This window comes from Helianthus annuus, chromosome 15, assembly GCF_002127325.2.
Source record: "Helianthus annuus cultivar XRQ/B chromosome 15, HanXRQr2.0-SUNRISE, whole genome shotgun sequence".
NCBI lineage: Eukaryota > Viridiplantae > Streptophyta > Magnoliopsida > Asterales > Asteraceae > Helianthus > Helianthus annuus.
This window is the reverse complement of record NC_035447.2, coordinates 70,645,986-70,667,824: the sequence shown is the minus strand read 5'-3', so window position 1 is coordinate 70,667,824 and position 21,839 is coordinate 70,645,986. Positions and strand designations below refer to the sequence as shown.

The following is a 21,839-nucleotide window of genomic DNA, read 5'->3' as shown; positions in this document are numbered from 1 at the left end:
TGTGCAACTTTAATCATACAATGGTTTTTTGGAAATCACGTTCAAAGATTCTTAATTCGGGACAAGTACTCATTGTTGTTTTCTTCACCGGTACCAAAGATCCCACGTTAGCAACCTGGCCCTCTCGTCTCACTCCTTGCAGCTTCCACTCCCTCCACCCTTACTATAAATTTTTGCTAGTATCGTTTTCATATAGACAATACATATGTCATGGATATGTAAAACAAACTCTATAGATACAATTTGTTTACGTAGGAAGACTTTATTTATAGTGTTCTTAGTAATTAAATTAAAACTTCTTTTTTTGAACGATAAACTTGGATTACTGGAGTATCATCATGCTACCAGCAATCACCCGATCATATCCATTTCCACTAAGCATAATGCCTATACACCAATTTAGAAGGAAACCCAATAAATATGAGAAAACCCCTTTGTAGAAATCAAACACAGGACTTATTGATTTAAAGTCTTATCCCACCTTTAAAATGTCACTCGAGTATAAATACATTCACAAATTAAAACTTCTAAACTAGGTATTAAGTGGAATCTTAATTTTAATTTTCTTTTCCCTCTAGGAAGTACAACAGAATTCAGAAAAAGAAAATAAAAAAAAATCTTAGCTTTTAGAGAAAAGAGTGTAAAATAGAGTGTAGACCAAAGTGGGATAGCTTCCTCTACAAAACAACTAAAAACACTTTTTGAAAAAATAATAAAGTATTCATTTCTTTTTTGCTTTATATGATTGTACTCCTCAAACCTCAATCTATCCCACGTACAAAAGATCTTATCCACCCCCCCCCCACCCCACCCTTTTCCTATGTTCATGTTTCAAACTTCATAAAGTGGGGATATTGGAATCTTGAATATCTATGCAGTTTTCAAAGATTCTTGAAATCCCACCACACCAATCTTGAAAATCTTTGTTCTTTTCTTCATAAGCTTTTGGCTTTTTTAAGTGGGTGTCCAAGCATGGTGAGTTTTCTTTCTTTGTTGAATTTTTATACATTATGCAACCTTTAATGATTCTTAAAATTAATATTTTACCACACTAATTACCCCCCCCCCCCCCCCCAAATGTTTTTGTGTGAAATTTGAAGTTTCTTGAAGTGGGTATTCTAGCAATATACACAATCTCTTTCTAGACAAGTTTCTTCAAGTGGGAATTTCACCAAATTACTCTTTGTCTAGGTATGTGCTAAATTTGAAGTTTCCTTGTAGCAAACAACCATCTCTTCTCTTTTGTGCCAAATTTTGAAAAGTCTTGAAGTGGGTAGTGATCAAGACTAAAGCTTTGAAGTTTCTTGAAGTGGGTAGTGATCAAGATTTTAAAGTTTTGAAGTTTCTTGAAGTGGGTAGTGATCAAGATTTTAAAGATTTGAAGTTTCTTGAAGTGGGTAGTGATCAAGATTCAAGATTTGAAGTTTCTTTGAAGTGGGTAGTGATCAAGGTTCAAGATTCATCAACAAAGAGCAAGAAAAAAAGCTTCTTTTATTATTATTATTGCTTCAAGAAATGGGAGTTATTGGGAGACTTGTGTGGATGAACACATGCTCAAAGAAACAATGTAGAAGCTTGTTTTGGAGAATGAGGGCAGCCATGAAAAGGGCAGTCAAGAAACAAACATTTCTTGTTGGAGGTCCAAAGAAACAATTTAATTTTCATTATGATCCTTCAAGTTATGCTCTCAACTTTGATGATGGCACATATCATCATCATCATCATCATGACAATCATCTTCATCATGTGGTGGAGCATCAGAAAATTACCAAACTACCCTTGCAAAAGCAACAAGAATCACATTCTACTACATGGGTGGTCTATGTTATATGGGTCGAATCTTTTTAGTGTCTCTTTTTTGCTCTAGGTTCACATTCTTCAATGCCGGGTTAGGTTATTAGAGTCGGATCTTTCTACTATTATTCGGATGTTCTAGCTTTATTCGGATCCTAAAATGGGTTTAGGTTTTAGTAGGTTAATGTAGGTTTTGAGTCTTGAGTCATGACCCGACGGGTTGACCTAGTCAGGGGAAAGAACTATTGCATGGATATAAAATGAAATATTTTAGTTCTTTAACTTAGATTCTTTGTTGTTCACCAATTTGCATTTTAAGTCTCTTAATTTGATAAAGAGCTAGGGTTGGGTTTATTTAATATTGGGGGAAATAAACAGGGAGAGATATTAAATGAGATACCCTTAAGTGATTTGCATATGGTCACATTTAACTGAAAAAATAAACTGGGTTTGGTCTAAAGGACAAAACGTGATGGATATTAAAACATAAAGTACAAAACTCATCAATTTTAAACATAAAGGACACCATCTGAAAAAAAATGTATAAAGATAAAGAAGAGTTCTTGCAATTCACTCTAAGAACAATATAGAGTGATATATAAGAATATAGAGTGATATATAAGACGGTTTCATAACTACATACCCACATTTTTTCACCTTTTCGCTACATTTGAAAAACACCATGTAAGATTCTCAATTTAATATTAGTTCGTATTAAACTACTCCACAATCAATTATGCCAAAGTAAATCCCATAATAGTTTATGGTAGGTAGTACATGTCATTTAATTTCCGGCAATTTAAAAGAAGTTTTAAAGTGAGGACCTCTAATTGTACTTGTCATTAAAGTTATAAGGTTGTTTTATGTTGAACTTTTCCAAAAAGTTGTTTGCTTTTTTATGTATAAAGGGGAACCGTTAATAGTTTGGTCTCCTTCCAACAATCAAACACCTAACAAAGAAAGGACTATAGATTTAAAACGTGTTTGGATCATGTTTCATCCATACATGTTACCATCGAACGCCTTTCACGCTAGACTCATGGACAAGATACGCGAAATGACATCCCATGTCTCTTTTAAACGTGTTTATTGTGCCGCAAAGGTTTAATCAATGTGAAATTATATCATGTAACCTCTATAAGTTCATGTGTCTACAAATGTTCATCTCTTAAAGCGGTTTATTTTGGATAAAAGTAACCGTCTGTCTATCATTACAACAGTAGAAGACGGTTCAAGAGGTATTATGGTGACATGCTCTTTGTTTTCGCCTACACGTTGGTTAATATGTGAAGAAAAAATGGATACGCGGTAAAAAAATTCTGATGTTAAATGTTTATGAAATACTTCCTTCCCTATAAATATACAAAAAATTGTTATTTTTTAGGAATTTCCAAAACTACACTGATTGTAATGATTAATTTATAAAAAAAAATCAATTAAAAGAATATATGAAAGAACAATATTTTATATACCAACATTATATATTCTTCACATCAAATCATGTTAAAACTCCTTCATACAAGACCACATATAATTGTCATGACAACTGATTTTCAAGATTGCAACACATCATGAAAACATTTTCAATTCAAAACAACAAACGTCACATCTGTTTCATGAGCTTTAACTCTTCAAATCGCATGTGACGAATGTCGGATTTAAACAGCTGGGTCTTCAAGAGTAGCTGTGAAAAGATCTGTAATTCGCGGATAAGCTGCCTTTTCATCAAGCTGATTTTGAGCCCATATAAGCATTCTTAACAAACTTGGTAGCTTCGGGTCTGTGAAATGTGATTCATATCAACTCATTAACTTATAGATGGATCATTTGTGTTATGTTTATAATAGGTTAAACGGGTCAAGTCAAATAACTATGTTAACAACAGGTCAAACGGGTCAAAAGCACGTTTTTGATGCATGGAACCACCTAAACTGCTTTATTCATAAAATTAGGTTATTATTATTTAATTATAGTTTTAATGATCATATTTAGAAGGCTGATTACTTTTTGAAAGAAAATCTGGACAAGTGTTTGCGAGTCAATCTAACCCGACCTGACCCACACAAATATGCCACCTGACAAGTGTTTACACAGCTCTCCTTTTTGACTACCAAACAAGCATGCAAAAGAATATTCAAGAAACAAAGCTCATCAAAAAAACAGGTTCAACAACTGTAATCGTTAATAAACTATACCTGTCTCAACCGACCTAAGCTAGTCAAAACAAACAATAATACAGTCCAAACAGCTACAGATGGCTTGTTTGTTTATACTGTGGGCCTTGTTTTGGCTTTTTAAACGCCTAGTGCCTAAACGGCAGGCTCGCCCTTTGAGCCTGGAGCGCGGCATGTTTAACAAATATCAGGATTAGTATCTCTTAGGACTGACATTTTAACCCATTTATGATACAAAGGGTCACCTTGGAGATTGGGTTAAAATTAGCTAAAAGAACAGGTTGAGTAATTTAAAGTTGTAAGTATACTGAAGTTTTTACAACCTCCTATAAGAATGCACTTTTCACCATGTGACGTTCCAAATTTATTTACATTAGCTCAGTTGTCCCTATTGCACAATATCATCATCATCATACTCGGTAAATCCCACCAATAGCAAAGCTAAAGTAGGATCTGAGGAGGATAAGATGTAGACAGCCTTACCTCTACCCCATAGGAATAGAGAGACTGCTTTCAGTGAGACCCCCGGCTCGATAGTAGTTTTGCATCAAGCCTTGGACACAAGGCACATAACACTCAGCAATTGGGACAAAAGCCGATTAGTGCATGTACCCCCTTGCTTTTTAACGCCACCACATGATGCATGATTAACTGTCCCTCGCTTTTTAACGTTATTTTCACAAAATTAGTAAAATAACGTTAAAATTAGTGCACTTTCACTAGAAGATAATGAAGGGTTAAGTGGTAAATTTGCCCCAGCAACAGATCCACTCCAATATCACCCACTTCGACTTAAGTAACTATTTATGTGATATTGTGATTAATATTGCTCATGGGCGCATTTCACGACTCTTGAAATACCACTTGATATAAAAGCAAATTACACTAATGACAAACAAAATTCGGTAAAAGTAAGTATTTATGTGTTAAAAGAACCCATTTTAACCTATTCCGACCAGCCCATTTAGCCATCCGTTCTCTCATTCTTTCATGTCCTTCATACATGAGTCAAGGTGTCCTTTTAGTGGCATTCAGCTAAGTTTTCTATAAAGAGCGGGTTTGACCAACTAAGGTGCAATCTTATAAATGCTAAACCCTAGCTTCTAACAACTTCCACATGACAAAAGAAACACAATACCAGATCAACTTAACGAAAACAATGCAAGTACTAACCTTTTTCATGGTTTTGACTTGTAAGGATTGCTGCATTGACCTCACTTGCGGTTTTTAGACGCTGTGATATGTCTAAAAGATCTCCAACAGGGCTGTTCTTCACGTCTTCAAATGCCAGCAGTGCAACCGTTCTTTCCAGCTCCTCTAGAAAACCTTGCTGCAATGGTGGGGTCATATCTTTAAAAAAAAAACTTCGTAGCATTTCTACTTTGTGGGTGCTGAGTCGCATTTATAAAGTATGATAAGAAATAATGTGATAACATGTCCATTCACTTGCTTGAGAAAAATGAAGATGGGGCCCTCAAAGATATGAACGAATGAAAGTACAAAACCAATATGAATGATGATTTTGTAGTTTCCTATCCTAAATATATATAAAAAAACATTCGGACAGACGTGAAACTTATTGTTCATAAATCTAAGCAGCAAATATCCATTAACATAATATATAAAAGAGTAAAATGTCATTTTCATCCCTGAGGTTTGGCCAGTTTTGCGACTTCCCTCCAAATGTTTGTTTTTCGGACCAGGATCCAAAAGGTTTAAAATCTTGCCATTTTCATCTAGCGCGTTAACTCAATCTATTTTTCTCCGTTAAGTCAGATGTATTTTTGTCGTTTTTGTTAACTTAAAGAGCAATCCGGTCTTTTGAATACTTGTACATTATGCTAAATGCTTGTACATAAAGTGAAAAGGACTGAATTGCCCTCTAAGTTAACAAAAAAGACGGAAATCAACCTGACTTCACGGAGAAAAATGGAAGGAGTTAACAAGCCGGATGAAAATGGTAAGATTTTAAACCTGTTGGATCCAGATGTGGAAAAACAAACCTTTGGACGAAGTCGCAAAACTAACCAAACCTCAGGGATGAAAATGGTATTTTACTCTATATAAAATAACCCTTCAAGAATGAGAAGATAAGGATCGTGGTTTTAAAAAAAAAACGAGAGGCACACAAAAGCGACGAGGTCTCACACCGAGGCGAAAAGCGCGAAGCGCAAAAGCGGTGGGCTTTTCGTACCCGAGGCGCAAGCTAATTATATATATTTTTTAAAAATCCCATAGGTTTTTAGCTTTCCCTACCCAAAATATAGCTATAAGTAAGGTTTTTGTATGATTTTAGCTGCATGTACAAGCCAAAAAATCGAAGGTACAACAGTTAGATGCATAAAAACGCCTCGGGTACGAGAGGCGCGTGCCTCAGGCCAAAAAAGCCCACGCAAATCCCAAAAAAGCGTGCCTTTTTGGCGCTTCTTGTAATTACTCTAGGCGCTAAGCGAAAAAGCCCCAGGGTGTGCGGCTTGTTGCGCCTCGCGCTTAAGCGCGACTGAGGCGCGCTTTTTAAAACCAAGATAAGGATATGTCGTGAAATCAATATTATCAAAAGTTTATGACGATAACAAGCTAATAGGTACCTGTAACTTAAAACACAAAAGAAAAATGTTCCATTTTCATGGGACACAAGTTACGCAATTTTGATGATTTAGATTGAAAAAAAAAAAAGTAAAATAAAGTCGGTAGTTACATTTTCCTCTCCCCTTGGAGCAAGCTCCTCTTGGGCGAATTCTAGAGCCTCTTCAACCTTTCCGTTACGAATCAATTCTATCAACCTTTGTTGCTGCAGATGGAAAAATAGCTGCGGGTTCGTATCTAGGATCTGCATAAAAATACGTGCCTTGTTAACTTTTCTATAACGCAAAACAATACAATAACAACTAATGATGAAGAAACTAACCTCAGGGTTCAAATCGTTAACCTTTTCAATTGCATCTTCAACATTACCGGACTGTACAGCTTTCTTAACAGCCATACGGTCTGTAATGGTTGTGAGGTCTATATCTGCTATTTATCTATAAGGAAAATCAAGGAAAGGAAGTAAAAGTATCCAGATCTACGTAATAATATTGTAAAGAATTCATTAAAGATGCAAAAGGGATACGTTCAGTGCCAGATTCCATGCGAAACTTCTGTGCTGCATCAACGTATCCCTCGGTGACAAGAAAATTCATAACCAATTTGTTCATGTCTTCTTTTCGAATTTTAACATCGTTAAGTTTTTTCTCCCATTCTTCCCTTGTTATCACCTTCTTTGAAGTAGCCTACATGTAATTAATTAAAAATAACAATCTTAAGATGAACCAACTTCTTCAAATAAAGTACGCAAGTCGTTGGCCTATTAATTCCGGTTTACAAAGAAACAAAGAAACAAACAAACGTATCCAATCAATCCCACTCAATGGTAGGTTTTGGGGAGGCAACGTTTCCTCTATACTGGAAGATAGAGAGGCTACTCCCGCTAAACCCCCTGCTCGAAAAACCTTAGCTTGACATGTAAAGTATGATATCGAGATAACACACAACATGGCCTAGGAAATCAAAACAACGAAACAAAAAGTACTAAAATGTATAAAAAGAATTGCAGAAAACTACTGATGACACAAAATGGCGGAAAACTATAGTAATAATATAAAAACAAGCACATAGACATAAATAAGGTCATAAGGTAGCACAAATCCCCTTAAAAGAATCTATACGCTCCCATGGACGAAAATCTATACGCCAAGACTACGCTATGGCAAAACCATAGTTGTTAATGACGAATAGCGATAATGTACATATATGCTGCATAGCGAATAGCGATAAATAACGGGCGCTATAAATAGCGATACACTAGAAAAAAAATATATTATATCAAAATACCCTGGTATATATGCTATTTTACATGTGTATTTAACAAAAACCTAAAATCCAACTATTTTATAGTTATTTATATTAAAAAAAAAAAAAAAAAAAAAAAAAAAACTGTCGCTATTATCGCTATCTGTCGCTACAACTCTAATAGCGAGCCTAGACCTATACGCTACGTAGCGCGCTATAGCGATCGCTAAGCTCACTATTGACAACTATAGGCAAAAATAAGGCTAACGAATATTTTAGACGTTTATAACACCCAAATCAATATTATAAGCCAACCACCACAGGGTTCAGCGAATCAGCGGGTCATGCATGGAAATTATTCGACCTCTAAGACCCAAAACTTTGTTTTCAGTAGGATCGGTTTTGCTATCCAAAAGGGGTTGCAGTGCAGCTTGTTGCCCGTCTACCTGCCACTTTATTGTAACCGTCTTTCCAACATTAATGAAGTGATCACAGGGCATTAACTTAGAAAAAAAACTACATACAAGAAAGAAAAGGCATAAAACTTATCGATTTCCTTAAACTTTACCGGTAAACTATGCCGAATTTACACATATGATTCTAGCCATCAAAAAGAACCACCATGAATACAATTTGTACCCCTAGGCTCTTTTCAGAAGCTAAAACTCATAAATCTATGGTAATGTACAAATATCACTGCATAAGGTACAACACAATTGCTACCTGCAACTCCAAACCCTAGAAAATCAAATTAATTTCGAAAACAAAAAGGTCGTAATCAAACCTCGCAACAAGAATCTACAGTTAATTGAATTAGCAATTTTGAAGAAACTTTTGTTTCTTGATGAATAGATTAGGAACAAAAAGGGGGGTGAATTATTATTGTTACCATGGCTTCAATCTCTGTTAGTTGACGGATGACACTCCAAAATAATGACATCAGTTAACCCTTGTGATCTTCAAACCCATATAATAATATAGGTTTCTTTCTAGAATGTTTTCGATTTTTTAGTTTTATGTAAACACTTGTTTCTGTGTTGAGCATTCACGATGAAAATGTTAAAACTACGTGACACAGTTTAGTTATATTAGGCTAGACGGTATGGATGATTCGTCATGTAGGGCATGTTTGGCTAAGGGTGTAAGGAGTGGTTAAACATTTTGGAGTGGCAAACCAAAAAACCGACCAATCAGAGCGCGTCATGTCAATCAGTCAAAAGTGTTTAAACTTTTGTGAAAAGTGTTGGCAATGGTTTAGACACTTGGTGAAGTGGTAAACTATTTTTAAAAAAAAAAGGAAAAAGTTGTGATTGGTTGAGATAGGAATGGACCCCACCCACAATACCCTCTCTCTTTCTCAATCACTTTCCCCGCATCGGCAAGGCATCCCCGATTCTTGAGTTGTTCGGCAACGGCAAAACCTCGGCGGCGGTGTTTGCCGATCGGCAAAAAGGTTTGCCGAGGTTTGCCGCGTCCCACTCCGCACACCCTAAGTTTTTTGAACCAATTTATTCACTTATTAGCTTTTTCAAAAAGCTAATAAGGAGATTTTGTGTTTGACAAATCCAAAAGGACTTTTCAAAATGACTTGTTGTATAGGAGAAAAAGTTATTTTTGAGAAGTCAGGGTGTTGTGACTTTTTAAGGAGCTTTTAACTTTTCAAAAACCAAATTACCATATTACCTCTGTTTTAACTTATTGACTTATAAAAGAATGCTCATTTTAGTCATTTTACATCAATAAGCTAACCCAAATAATTTTTAAAAAACAACTTATTGACTTATTGGCTTTTCCCACCCCCCATAGGCTAATCCAAACACTTTTTTAAAAACTTCTTTTCAAAAAGTTATAAGTCAATAAGTCATTTTCACAAAAGTTCTTTTTAAGTTAAATAAGCTTAGCCAAACATGCTCGTAAGTGACATATAGATGGGATGTGGGATGAGGCAAAGAGGATGGAGGTAAGGAAATGAAGGAGGGGCCTAAAATATATATGTATATGTATGTATATATGTGTGTGAGATGGGGAGGCCCGTCCAATTCGTCTCACCTCCGACGATCTGGACGAAGCAGACACGGCGACGATAGGCAGGAAATGGAGAGAGGCACGGCGACGATGTTGGACGGTCCCCATACGTCCAGCCTTATAAGAAATGAAATGATATGTCAGAGAATTTAATTATATCAGGGAAATTTACTTTTTGAGTCTCTGTATTTTAGAGGTATTAACCGCTTGAGTCCAAAATCAAAATGTTTGACGCAATAAGTCCCTAAACATTTTTTTAACCCTTTGAGTCCAAATTTTCAACACCGTTCAGATTATTCTGTTGATTGATATCAAATGATCATATTATCCTTATAGTTAAAAAAAACTAATTTACTCTTAATCTTATATTATTGTTTATACACTGACAACGTTTAATATTTCTCTCCCTCTCATCTATTTCTCTCTCAACTAAACCTTCCCACCATTATGGGTGTTCAAAAAACTCGTGGCTCGCAGCTCGCTCGAAGAAAGCTCGGCTCGGTTGTTAACGAGCCAGCTCGGCTCGGCTCGGTTTGTAAACAAGCCGAGCTCGAGCTTGGTCTGGCTCAGCTCGTGAGCTCGTGAGTTAGCTCGATAAGGTTTACATCCTTCATTTTTTGTCCCACATCGCTTAGAAAACAAAAACTAGGGGAGTATTTCCCCTATAAAAGAAGATAAAGACAATGTACAAAGTGAATTAACTATTTATACTTGCATATTTAGCTATATGGTTAAATTAAATGGTAATTATGGCCGTTAGTCTATGAAGAAATTCATTTTTAAGTAGTAAATTTTGCGGTTTTTTGTTAGTTTGAGCTAAATCGAGCCGAGCCGAGCTACCTCGAATTCTAATCGAGTCGAGCTCGAGCCTCAAATCTCAGCTTGATTTGAAATTCGAGCTCGAGCCGAGCTCGAGCTGGGTCCAGCTCAACTCGACTCGGCTCGTTTACAGCCCTACCCACCATCACACCACTTCCAAGTTCCATCACCATTACACCTTCACCACCACCACCCTCAACAGTAGACCTCCCCAAAACACCCAACCGTATTGTAAGAGCATTTGATAATCAAATTGTGACAAGCATAGATCTAGTCAAATACCAATTCCCAAACACACTACATGATAGATTCAGATCATGATTAACCGAATCAAAATGAAAAATAAAGAAACCCTCTCAACAAGAAATCAAGAAACCCCCTTTTCTATCCCATTTGCAAATCAAAATAAAAAATTAGCCAGAACCCAATTTTAAGAAGGCTTCGCGATTGGTAGTTAATTAATTTTACAGATTATTATATTTTGTGTTAAATATAACTAGTTTGTAGTAGTTTTAAGAAATGAAAGTAAAATAATTTATTGTTTAGGGTGAATTTAAATTAAATTTAATTTATTCAAATTCAGCTCGAATTCGATTCGAATTCGAGTTTCAAATACAAATCAAATTGAATATGAATTTAGGTATAAAAAATTTGAAAAATTCGATTCGATTAATTAGAAAATTCGTTACTCAATTCGATGAACACCACTACTTGCTTTTACACTACCTCCGCTCCAGTGCAAGTAAAGATGGTCGATCACATAATTTCTTGTAATGAAAAATCTCACATTAATATGCAAGTAACAATGGTTGGTGGATTTTGGTGATTTACCAACATCAACTTAGGGGTTGTTTGGCAACATCTGAATGGTTAAGTGATGAACCAATAAGAGGTCTGAACCACTAAGTGCTGAACCAGTAAGAGGTCTGAACCACTAAGAGTCTGTATAATGCTTAACCATTCAGAGGCAAATGTCTGACCAATTCAGATTAGAGGTCTTAACCATTTAGACTGTGTATAATACTTAACCATTTAGAGGCAAATGTTTGAACCATTCAGACATCTGCTCGTGAAACAAGCAGTCTGAACCATTAAGTGCTGAACCGGTAAGAGGTCTGAACCATTAAGAGTCTCATTAAGAGGTAAACAAACAGCCCCTTAATGTTTTTTCCAAGAGAAAATATAGATTCGACAAAATTAGATGTTTTTCCATCAGGAAATATAAAACAAACTAATTTACCCTTTTAGTTTTCTTACATGTCAGCTTACATTATTAGGTTATGGGGTGTACCTTAACATCTAGGGTGTTAACGATGACATGACATGTTAAACGGCATTGCAAACCACTCTCTTCTTGTGTTAAGGGGTGTTAAAGGGATTATATGTTAACATGTTAACATGATGTTGATATGTGCAAAATGCAACATATAAATTACATCAAATGAGGCATAAAACTAACCATTTTTTAGTCCTAATGTTGGAAAAAGTGTGTTTTTGTCTTCCTTTTGAATTTATAGGACCAAATGAGCTTAAACGAGCAAAAGGAACAAATATACAGCAAAATCCAATATAAATACAAAGAAAAGGAATAAACGTGACATGCCCGACCCCTCGACAGCATCCCCAAAAGCAAAAGCAAAAGCAAAAGCAAAAACAAGAAACAGAAGACTGACCACGGGTCGTGCCCACTGGACATGGGGACGTGGTCAGGTGTCTGCAGAAAGGACAAAGCTGTGGAAGCTTCTACGCCCACCATGGGGGCGTGCCCAGCTCAGCACGGGGTGTGGTCAACGCTAAGAAACGCAGAATCTTGCAAAGTCTTGGTAGTACAGATACGCTTCTGCCCTCGGGTGTCATACCCCAACCGATGGCGGAATCATCGGGGCGCGGCACTGAGCGAAACAGATTGTCCAAGAGAAATCCATAACAACTAAAATTACCGGATATTAATCATTATGTCCCATACCATAATATATAAAATAAAAGCAGTTATTACAGGCATTGTTTTCTCAAAGACAGATAAAATGTTTCGACAACTCAGATTTTATTTAGATTTGTTTCTAGACTCCATCCTAGCTTGATTCCAGCAAGTAGAGCAAACATCCTAAACACCTGTCACATACGTTAAAATAGAGGTCAATACACATAGTGTAAAGGTGAGCATACAAGTTTAATAGTATAGTAGATAGCGAAATCGTTTTACGCATAACCAGCATGTAACATGTAGTAGAGTGAAGCATGTAGGTTATCGACAATGAAATATGCACAGACGTGACTGCGAGTTGTAGAATGCGCAACACATATCACCACTGTGACACGTGAAGTAAAGCCCTTAACAACCCATGTCCACGACAGGTGCTGAGCCCAAACTATAGTACCATCGTTGCTAAGGTGTCAGGCAACAATCACTGTGTAAACATAACATACAAGCATTCATCGAGTAACATGTATAACATGCAATAGCGGTCAGCGTATAAAAGTGTTTGTGTTGTGTGTCGATTGTGATTTGAATAAGTAACGTATGTAACACCCAAAAGTGCGTAAAGCAAAAAGGGATCGAGTATACTCATAGATAGCGTTTAATAACTAAACACCATCTTGGATTGAAGGGAGCGCTGGAAAGTTAGCCTGATTACAGAATGATAGCGTAAGAGATGAACGGTGCGAAAAACGGAGACGGGTGTACTGAGTGACAAATGGTCATCCAATCAGATGACAATCCGGACGGATGGTCATTCGATCGGATGACAATCCGGACGGATGGTCATCTGGTCAGATAGCCATTCGGTCGGATTGCCACTCGTTTGGGATGGATGTGTTTGTGTATGATGGCTTTGAAGTTTTCGTTGTAGCATCTTAAGATCAGAGAAGTATCTCTACCTTTCAGGTCGTCCGGTCGAACGGTCGTTCGATTGGATGGCGATCCGTCTAGCGAGACATTTCTTAGAGAACAAGTTCACAGCAGGATGATCATTCGATCGGATGGTCTTCCGATCGGATGACAATCCGTTAGAAACTGATGATCTTTGAAAGTTTGTAAAAACATTTAAGTGTTGAGACCACAAGTCATCTGATCGGATTGTCGTTCGATCGGATGGAAATCCGATCGGACGACAATCCGTTTGGGTGACTTGCTCGTTTTGAAATTTGTTTAGTTTGAAAAGTTTGCGGTTTGATCGAGACGATATGACAACGTTTTAAACAAGGGAAACTCCACCAAGACCAAGTTATCCGATCGAAGTGGGAATCACCCCAGCCCGATCAGTTACTGTTTGCGATGGTTGTTTCTGTTCAACCCGCTAAGTCGGTTGTCTCGTTGATAGGAACCAGATCTCAAACCGACACATCACTAGAGAAAGAGTGAAAAGCTTGAATGAGCTCCGATTCTATCGGTTGTGAGTGAAAGAGTGTAAAAGAGTTGAAAGAAAGTTATGAAAACATCTTTCAATCCTTCTAATCTTGAAAATGTTTAGATTTTAGGCGAAATTAGTGTTTAAACATGTTGGAATTTCTTAGATCTGAGTTGGTCTTGGTGGAATGAGGTCAAATCTTGAAGTTCATAAGAACCCCATGATGATATCATCCTAGAACACCTCAAATCAGTCGATTTCACAGTTAAAAGTTGAGATCCAAAGGTGAAGATGATGAAAAAGTGTGTGTAGATGATAGATGTACAAGATTTGAGTGGAAAACTTACAAGAATCGCGAGAAATCGAGAGAAAAGAGGGCTGGAAGCACTGGTCGGACGAGAGAGCTGTCACATCACTGTTTGTGATGTGACAGGTGCTATTTATAGGTGTCCAAAAGAGGAAAGTCGGTGCACGTGTCGGATTGGATGGCATCCCGATCGGATGGTCATCCATTCGGATGACCATTAGATCGAATGGTCATTCGATCGATGGGCTGCCGCGAGTTGGTTTTTGTTTTTCGTTTCGTGCGTTGAGCGATGCGTTTAAGCGAGTGTCGATTAAGCGATACGATAGATTTAAATAATAGTCACACAAATAATATAACTAACATAATGAACCTTTCGTTTAACGTTTGCGATTAGTTTGCGTTGCGATAGAGTTGCGTTTCGATTATCCACCACAAACATATAATAAACTTGCACAAGTAACACGTAATTAGCACACACACGTAAAACAATATACGGAACACGTAACTCGAGTTGCGATGCGATATCGATGAGATAGCGATAGGTCGATTAGCGATAAACTGCGATTATTAGCATTTACTCCACATAATACAACTAAAGTAACTTAAAATATAGTATCAATTACAAGTCAAGAAGTACAATCAATAATTAAGCAAGGAATGACAGATCGCTATTAGCAATCTTTTCTTCCTTTGACTTTGACTTGTACTTTGACTTTGAAAACGCGGGTCGTTACAGCCTCCCCTGCTTTAGGGAATTTCATCTCGAAATTAAGGCGCATGCGTAACAAACAATTGTGGATACTTCGCCTTCATGTCACTTTCGAGTTCCCAGGTGAACTCTGCGCCGCGTTTGCCTTCCCAGCGAACCTTCACAATGGGAATGCGTGAGCGCCTGAGCTTCTTGGTTTCTCGGTCCATGATCTCGACAGGCTTTTCCACAAAGTGTAATGTTTCGTCCACTTGTAGATCCTCAAGTGGCACTTGTAAATTCTACTCGGTCAGGCACTTTCCAAGGTTCGATACATGGAAAGTCGGGTGGACGTTGCTAAGTTTCTCCGATAGTTCGAGTCTGTAGGCCACTTTGCCAATCCTTTCCAGGATCTTAAAGGGTCCTACATATCGAGGCGCGAGCTTTCCTTTCTTGCTGAATCTGATCACACCCTTCCAAGGTGATACCTTTAGGAGTACGTACGCCAACGTCAAATTCAAGGGGCTTGCGGCGTCTATCGGCGTAACTTTTCTGTCGAATCCGAGCTTTCAACAGATTGTCTCGAATTTGGAGGATTTTGTAAGTCGTTTCTTGCAGCAGCTCAGGACCGGTTATTTGCGCATCTCCGATCCCATGCCACACAATAGGCGATCGACATTTTCTTCCGTATAATGCCTCAAATGGTGCCATTTGAATACTAGAATGATAACTGTTATTGTACGAGAATTTGACCAAAGGTAAGTGCGCGTCCCAATTACCACCGAATTCTATAACACACGAGTGAAGCATGTCTTCAAGGGTACAAATCGTTCTTTTAGTCTGACCGTCGGTTTGGGGATGGAAAGTGGTACTTAGATTAAGAGTAGTACCGAGAGCAGATTGAAATGTTTCCCAAAGACGCGAGGTAAACCGACCATCGCGGTCAGAGATGATATCACGAGGCGTCCCGCGTCAACAGATGATTTCGTCGGTGTAGATCCGTGCTAATCGTTCTACCTTGTAGTCTTCTCGTATCGGCAGGAAATGAGCATATTTGGTCAAACGGTCAACGATAACCCAGATGCTGTCGTGACCTGATGGTGTGCGCGGAAGTTTCGTTTTGAAGTCCATAGCTATACTCTCCCATTTCCACACAGGGATCTCGGGTTGGACGAGTAAGCCAGAGGGTCTTTGTTGCTCAGCCTTGACTTTCGAGCAAGTCAAGCACTTCGAAACATAGATAGCGATATCCTTCTTCATTCTAGGCCACCAGCACTTGTAGCGAAGGTCCTGGTACATCTTATCGGCACCGGGATGAATAGAATATCGGGACTTGTGGGCTTCGTCCAGCAGAATTTGTCGTAAGTTAGTGCGCTTGGGGATCCAAATTCGGTCTAGATTGTGACACCCCAGGAAAACCAGGAAAACCATGCAACTTAACTAGCTGCCTCAGTGAGTACGTACCAAATTTCGGGACGAAATTTCTTTCAACTTGGGGATAATGTGACAACTCGTATTTCAGAACCTATCTTTGTGTTTACTGTGACGTGTATGAACTCTATGTGATCAATCGATATGTTGATGTTAACTAATGGATGATATATGTTATGTGAATGTATGTATGTATGTATAATAAATTTGGTCACGCAACGACTTCTAATCGCACAAGCCTTTAGGGCCGCACACCTTGTCCCTCGCCACACACTATTCTCGGCCCACTATGCTTGACTCGAGACCAAGGGCAACCAGTAATGGGTCCGGCCCATTCTTTTATTTGCGCACAACATAACATTAGGGGGAGGAGGTGTAATCCTCATAATGCAGAAAAACACACACGCCTAACCCTAGCTCCCTCCTCTCCTCTCTCCTGTTCGACGGCAATCATCACAATCGAAGCACTATCTCGATTTGTTTAGTTATTCGGTTTTAAGGTTAGTGTTCTCTTGATTGTTGTTATGCTTTTGATGTTGTTTGTTGTTATATGACAACTAGGGTTTCATGCTAGTGATGTTTATTAATGAGCTTATGTTGTGAAATCGGAACATGTGTTTAGATGAATAGATGGTTTACAAGCAGCCTTGGTTCGGGTATTGCATGATGTTCGTGTGGCTAGGTTTGATGCCATAATCGATGATTGTATGTTGCGTGATGATTGGTTTTGTGATCAACTGATGATTGTTTAATCTAGCTCAATGATTTCAGGATTAATTGATTGGCCATGATGTAGGGTTACATGCTAGTCCTTGAATTTGTTAATCAGATGATTTAATTGAATGTGTAACGGTTGTTCATGGTTAGAGAAATATTTAGGGTGCATGATTGTTGAATAATTGTGATTTGATCTGATTTGTGAAACTGCCAAAGTTGTTTGCTGATATTACGGAGTCAATGAGCTGCAAAGTAGGAAACTATTACACATTCATAGTCTCGACAAGGGATTGCGAGTCGAGACCCCACTGTCTCGACTCGAGACCACAACACCCACACACAAACAGCACAACTCGAGACCACTGATGCGGGCCTTGTTGCGACTCGAGACCGGACCCGAGAACATCCAGTCTCGAGTGATAAATGCATAAGTCGAGACCACCTTTAGTTGTGACTCGAGATCGTTGAGGCTATAACTCGAGATCACTGTCTCGACTCGAGATCTCTAGTCTCGACTCGAGACCAGGAACACGTGCACACAGTTGGACTTATACACTGATACGGGCCTAAATAATTGGGCCGCACTGTTGGACTTTGTTTGTTACATGATCGTTACTGTTGAACATACAATGTACTGATAGATGCCATGCCATGATCCATGTTTTGCGTGCAACTTGTTAGAATACGTGTATATCATATACGTGCATTACTTGAATATGAACCTGACTGTATGGTAACCATGTTAGGACGTGGTTGGCCGTTAGTTGTTCAATTGACTCTTTGTGTATCTGCCGAGCAAATCAAGGTGAGTTCACACTCTTACCAAGGCATGGGATTCCCGGGGGTTGGGAATGGGATTGGACAATTACTCGTACTTTTACTACTGCTAGACTATCTACCATCGTCCTCGGGTTATGAAGGGCACTTACGTAAAACCTACGTAAACTTGTAATTACCTCTGTCCTCAGGTTTCGAGGGACACTTACGTAAAACCTACGTATACATGTGCTTACTACTGTCCTCAGGTTTCGAGAGACACTTACGTAAAACCTACGTATACTTGTGCTTACTACTGTCCTCGGGTTTCGAGGGACACTTACGTAAAACCTACGTAAACCACACGCGTACCACTGTCCTCAGGTTAACTAGGGCACATACGTAAAACCTACGTAAACCTCGTACGTACTCCTGTTCTCGGGTTAAGAGGAACACTCATGGTTACAACTAGTCTAGCAACATACAACATGGGAAGCCCCCACTAAATATCGTAAAAAGGTTTGGGAAACAGGGTAAACTGGTTAACCATATTTTTAACTATGGGAATCCCCCATCATCTATGGTTATGTTTGGGAAACAGGGTAAACTGGTTAATCATATTTTCAACTATGGGAAACCCCCACGACAAGTAAGCCGACTAAAGACAAACTATGTTTCGTGAAACACTTAAAACGAACACCCAACCGTGAACTCGCTCAACATTGTTGTTGACTAGTTGTTACATGCCTTGCAGGCCTTTAGGTGCATATCAAAGGAACTTGCTATCTGAGAAACTGGAGTGGTCATGGGTCGGGACACAAGGAAACGCAACACAAGACTAAGAGCTTACATGTGATTTTATAAACACTTATTGAGTTGAATATGCTTCCGCTGTAAACTGTGAAATATTGTACACTGTTGTTAATAAATGAAAGTTTATTAAATATACCTATGACGTTCAATGTGATTGGTGGCTAAGATCCTGGTCAGTCACGCCTCCAAGCGGTGGTACTCCGCATGTGGATTTTGGGGGTGTGACAGATTGGTATCAGAGCCATTGGTTATAGTGAACTTGGTTTTAAAAAGGGAAACGATTTTTGTAAAACCAGACTATAACCGGATAGTTCTGAAAACGGGAATACGACCATGACACTCAGCTCCAAATTGCAAGGTTTGTCTCTCTTATACTCATTGTACTACATAGCTAGCGAACACCTACATACGATATTGCATGTGATTGCACGCTTAGCACCACGATACGAAATCATGAACACTTACACGTGTTATGTGACTGATAGGGTGGCAAATCCCTAAACTTTCATGACCTACGCTATGTGATACTCTTTGATTGCTAGTCGAGTATGAGGAACCCTTTGACATGCGTTAAGAGGAGCTGAGATGAGCATGCAAATCACAATATTATTGTGGGTGCACACATAATAATAATGTGGGGTGCATGTGAGTCCCAGTTAGGCTTAACAAGTGGAAAAGGGGTTCTGTCATGTTATTTGATCAGTATGAAACATAACCAACCTATAGGGGCCATAGCAGTAATTGTCCCCTACTTAAGATCAAACGTGAACCTCTCATTTATTGTTGGATTCTTTCAAAACTCGATGCTGTCGAGTGTTATCTGAACACCCATCAGAACACCTAGCGAACCGTGTAGAATGTTAGGTGCTTATACGAACGTCCCTGAGTTGGATGTCCCCGTGTCGAATGATTGAACGATACCTTTCCTACTCCTTCTCGTTTACTGAAACTCATGGATTGACGTCTCCGATCCCGAAGTGTGATCACTTCTACAACACCCTCGTATCAGACAGTGAACTACTTGAACCACTCGTAACGACGACGGACAGGAGGATGAGCGTAGCACCTTACCGACCTCTGTACGGGTTAAGTTAAAACGTCATCAACCCAAGGAACAATGACAGTTTTTGGAGCTCTAGTAGCAGTAGCAACAACACTGGATGTGGTACTCGCGATGGGCATTTAGGATTGGTGTGGACAACGCCAAGGTTGTAACAACATGGTGGCCTTCATGCTCTTAGTAATAAATCACTTCGTCACTGTTCAGCTCAACCCTGGTACATCTCGAAAACCGAACCTGCTGTGGAAACGGCAGATGGCGAGCCTATTGAAACCTCATATGGGTGTTGGAATGCAAACTCGACCTTGTGGGACAAGTGATCGACGTCGACCATCCTTCTGCTACCCTTGATAGATTTGATGCAGTAGCCGTGTGGATTGGCTACCCAGATATCGTATACATACACCTAGTGAGGAGAAAACTTTGTGCGGAGAAATGTTACCTATTGCAGCGTGTCAGAGTGGCTTAACGGTTAACATCATTTCAGCAAGAAAGGCTAGGAGTGTCTACAGAAGGATTACCCCGCAATGTTAACCCTCAACACAGATGTCAAGACTAAGGAAAGGAGGATCGAGGATCCACCAATTATTCGTGACTTCTCCCTAAATGTTACCAGAAGAACTGTCAGGTGTATCTACACATTGACAGGTGGGATGTCAGACCTGAATCATGCTAGAAGTAACCCTCGTTATTAGTATATCTTACTACCTTACACCAGGAAGGTTGCAGGAACTGTCTAATCAACTCCAGGAATTATTGGACTCGAGCTTCGTCGGACCTAGTTTTCGCTTTAAGGAGCCCCGTTATACTCAGGAAGAGAAGTTGTTCCGCATGTGTAACGATTATCGAGAACTCAACAAAGTGACTATGAAGAACCGCTATCCTCTTCCACGTATTGATGATTTATTCGACCAGTTGCAAGGGTCGAGCTACTACTCAAAGATAGATCTGAGGTCAGGTTACCATCAGCTGAGAGTCCGGGATGAGGACGTCTCCAAAACAGCTTTCAGAACTCGTTACGACCACCACGAGTTCCTAGTTATGCCATTCGGGCTAACGAATGCGCCTGTAGTCTTTATGGATCTTATGAACAGGGTGTGTAAACCCTATCTAGATAAGTTTGTGATTGTATTCATCGACGACATTCCGATCTACTCCAAGAGTCAGGAGGAACACGAGCAGCATTTGTAACTTATTCTGAAGCTCCTTCGAACAGAACAGTTATACGCCAAGTTTTCGAAATGCGACTTCTGGCTTCGTGAAGTCCACTTTCTAGGCCATGTGGTAAACAAGGATGGGATCCATGTTGATCCATCCAAGGTAGATTCGATCAGGAACTGGCCTGCACCGCGCACACCAACGGAAATACGCCAATTATTGGGTTTGGCGGGCTATTACAAACGGTTCATCAAGGACTTCTCAAAGATTGCTCAGCCACTTACACTACTGACACAGAAGGGTGTCACTTATCGTTGGGGTAATACCCAGGAAACCACTTTTCAGCACTTAAAGGATAGACTTTGCAGTTGGCTGCTGCTGCTGAGGCTACTGCTGTTGGTGTTGTTGCGGCTGCTGCTGTGGCTCTTGCTTCACCACTCTGTTGGGGTACCTGTTTGCAAAGTGGTTGGGATCACCACATGCAAAGCATGCTCTATCATGAGCTGCGGGTGCGGGAGCTGCTTTTTGGCCCTGTGGAGCAGGAAGGAGAGCTTGTGGTGCAGGAGCTTGACCTTGAGCTTGAGCTGGGGCTTGGCGTGGACCAGTACGGTAATTGGAAGTAAAATGGTTGTATAGGTTGCAATGAACACAGAATCTGCAAGCAATCCCAGTAGGATGACGATAGGTACAGGTAGGGCAGAGCGGGTGAGGACCATTATATGCACGCTTGGCTGGCGGTGCATTGGTCACTGGGGCCGCTACTTGGCTGTTCTGGGGTTGCGGTTGAGCAGGAACAACTTGGAGTGGAGCGGCGGTAACAACACAATTCTTGCTACTGTTGTTATTGTTCTTTCTCTTGTGGCGGGAAGACTTTGAAGCTTGCGTAGCGGCGGCGGTTTCAGCGGTGGGAGCGGCG

The 21,839-nt window shown here is 39.4% G+C and overlaps 1 protein-coding gene and 1 long non-coding RNA gene across 5 annotated transcripts; one reads left to right on the top strand and one right to left on the bottom strand.

Annotated features, from left to right (window-relative positions):
- Positions 1-791: 791 nt before the first annotated feature.
- On the top strand, positions 792-2,080 carry LOC118487234. The gene is made up of 2 exons (XR_004880928.1): positions 792-975; positions 1,101-2,080. It is a non-coding gene; the product is annotated as an uncharacterized LOC118487234 (long non-coding RNA).
- A 1,161-nt stretch (positions 2,081-3,241) lies between these two features.
- LOC110879096 (protein GID8 homolog) lies at positions 3,242-8,847 on the bottom strand. Of its 4 annotated transcripts, none has more exons than XM_022127498.2 (6): positions 8,689-8,847; positions 7,081-7,240; positions 6,877-6,983; positions 6,667-6,798; positions 5,142-5,298; positions 3,242-3,574 (listed from the first exon to the last, which is right to left on the bottom strand). In XM_022127498.2, the coding sequence occupies exons 1-6, from the start codon at positions 8,737-8,739 to the stop codon at positions 3,453-3,455; spliced, it is 729 nt and encodes a 242-aa protein (XP_021983190.1). In that variant the 5' UTR covers positions 8,740-8,847; the 3' UTR covers positions 3,242-3,452. The 4 variants fall into 4 exon arrangements, with proteins under 4 accessions (XP_021983190.1, XP_021983191.1, XP_021983192.1 ...); XM_022127499.1 differs by having other exon boundaries at positions 6,877-6,980; XM_022127500.2 differs by having other exon boundaries at positions 8,584-8,703.
- Between the last annotated feature and the right edge of the window lie 12,992 nt (positions 8,848-21,839).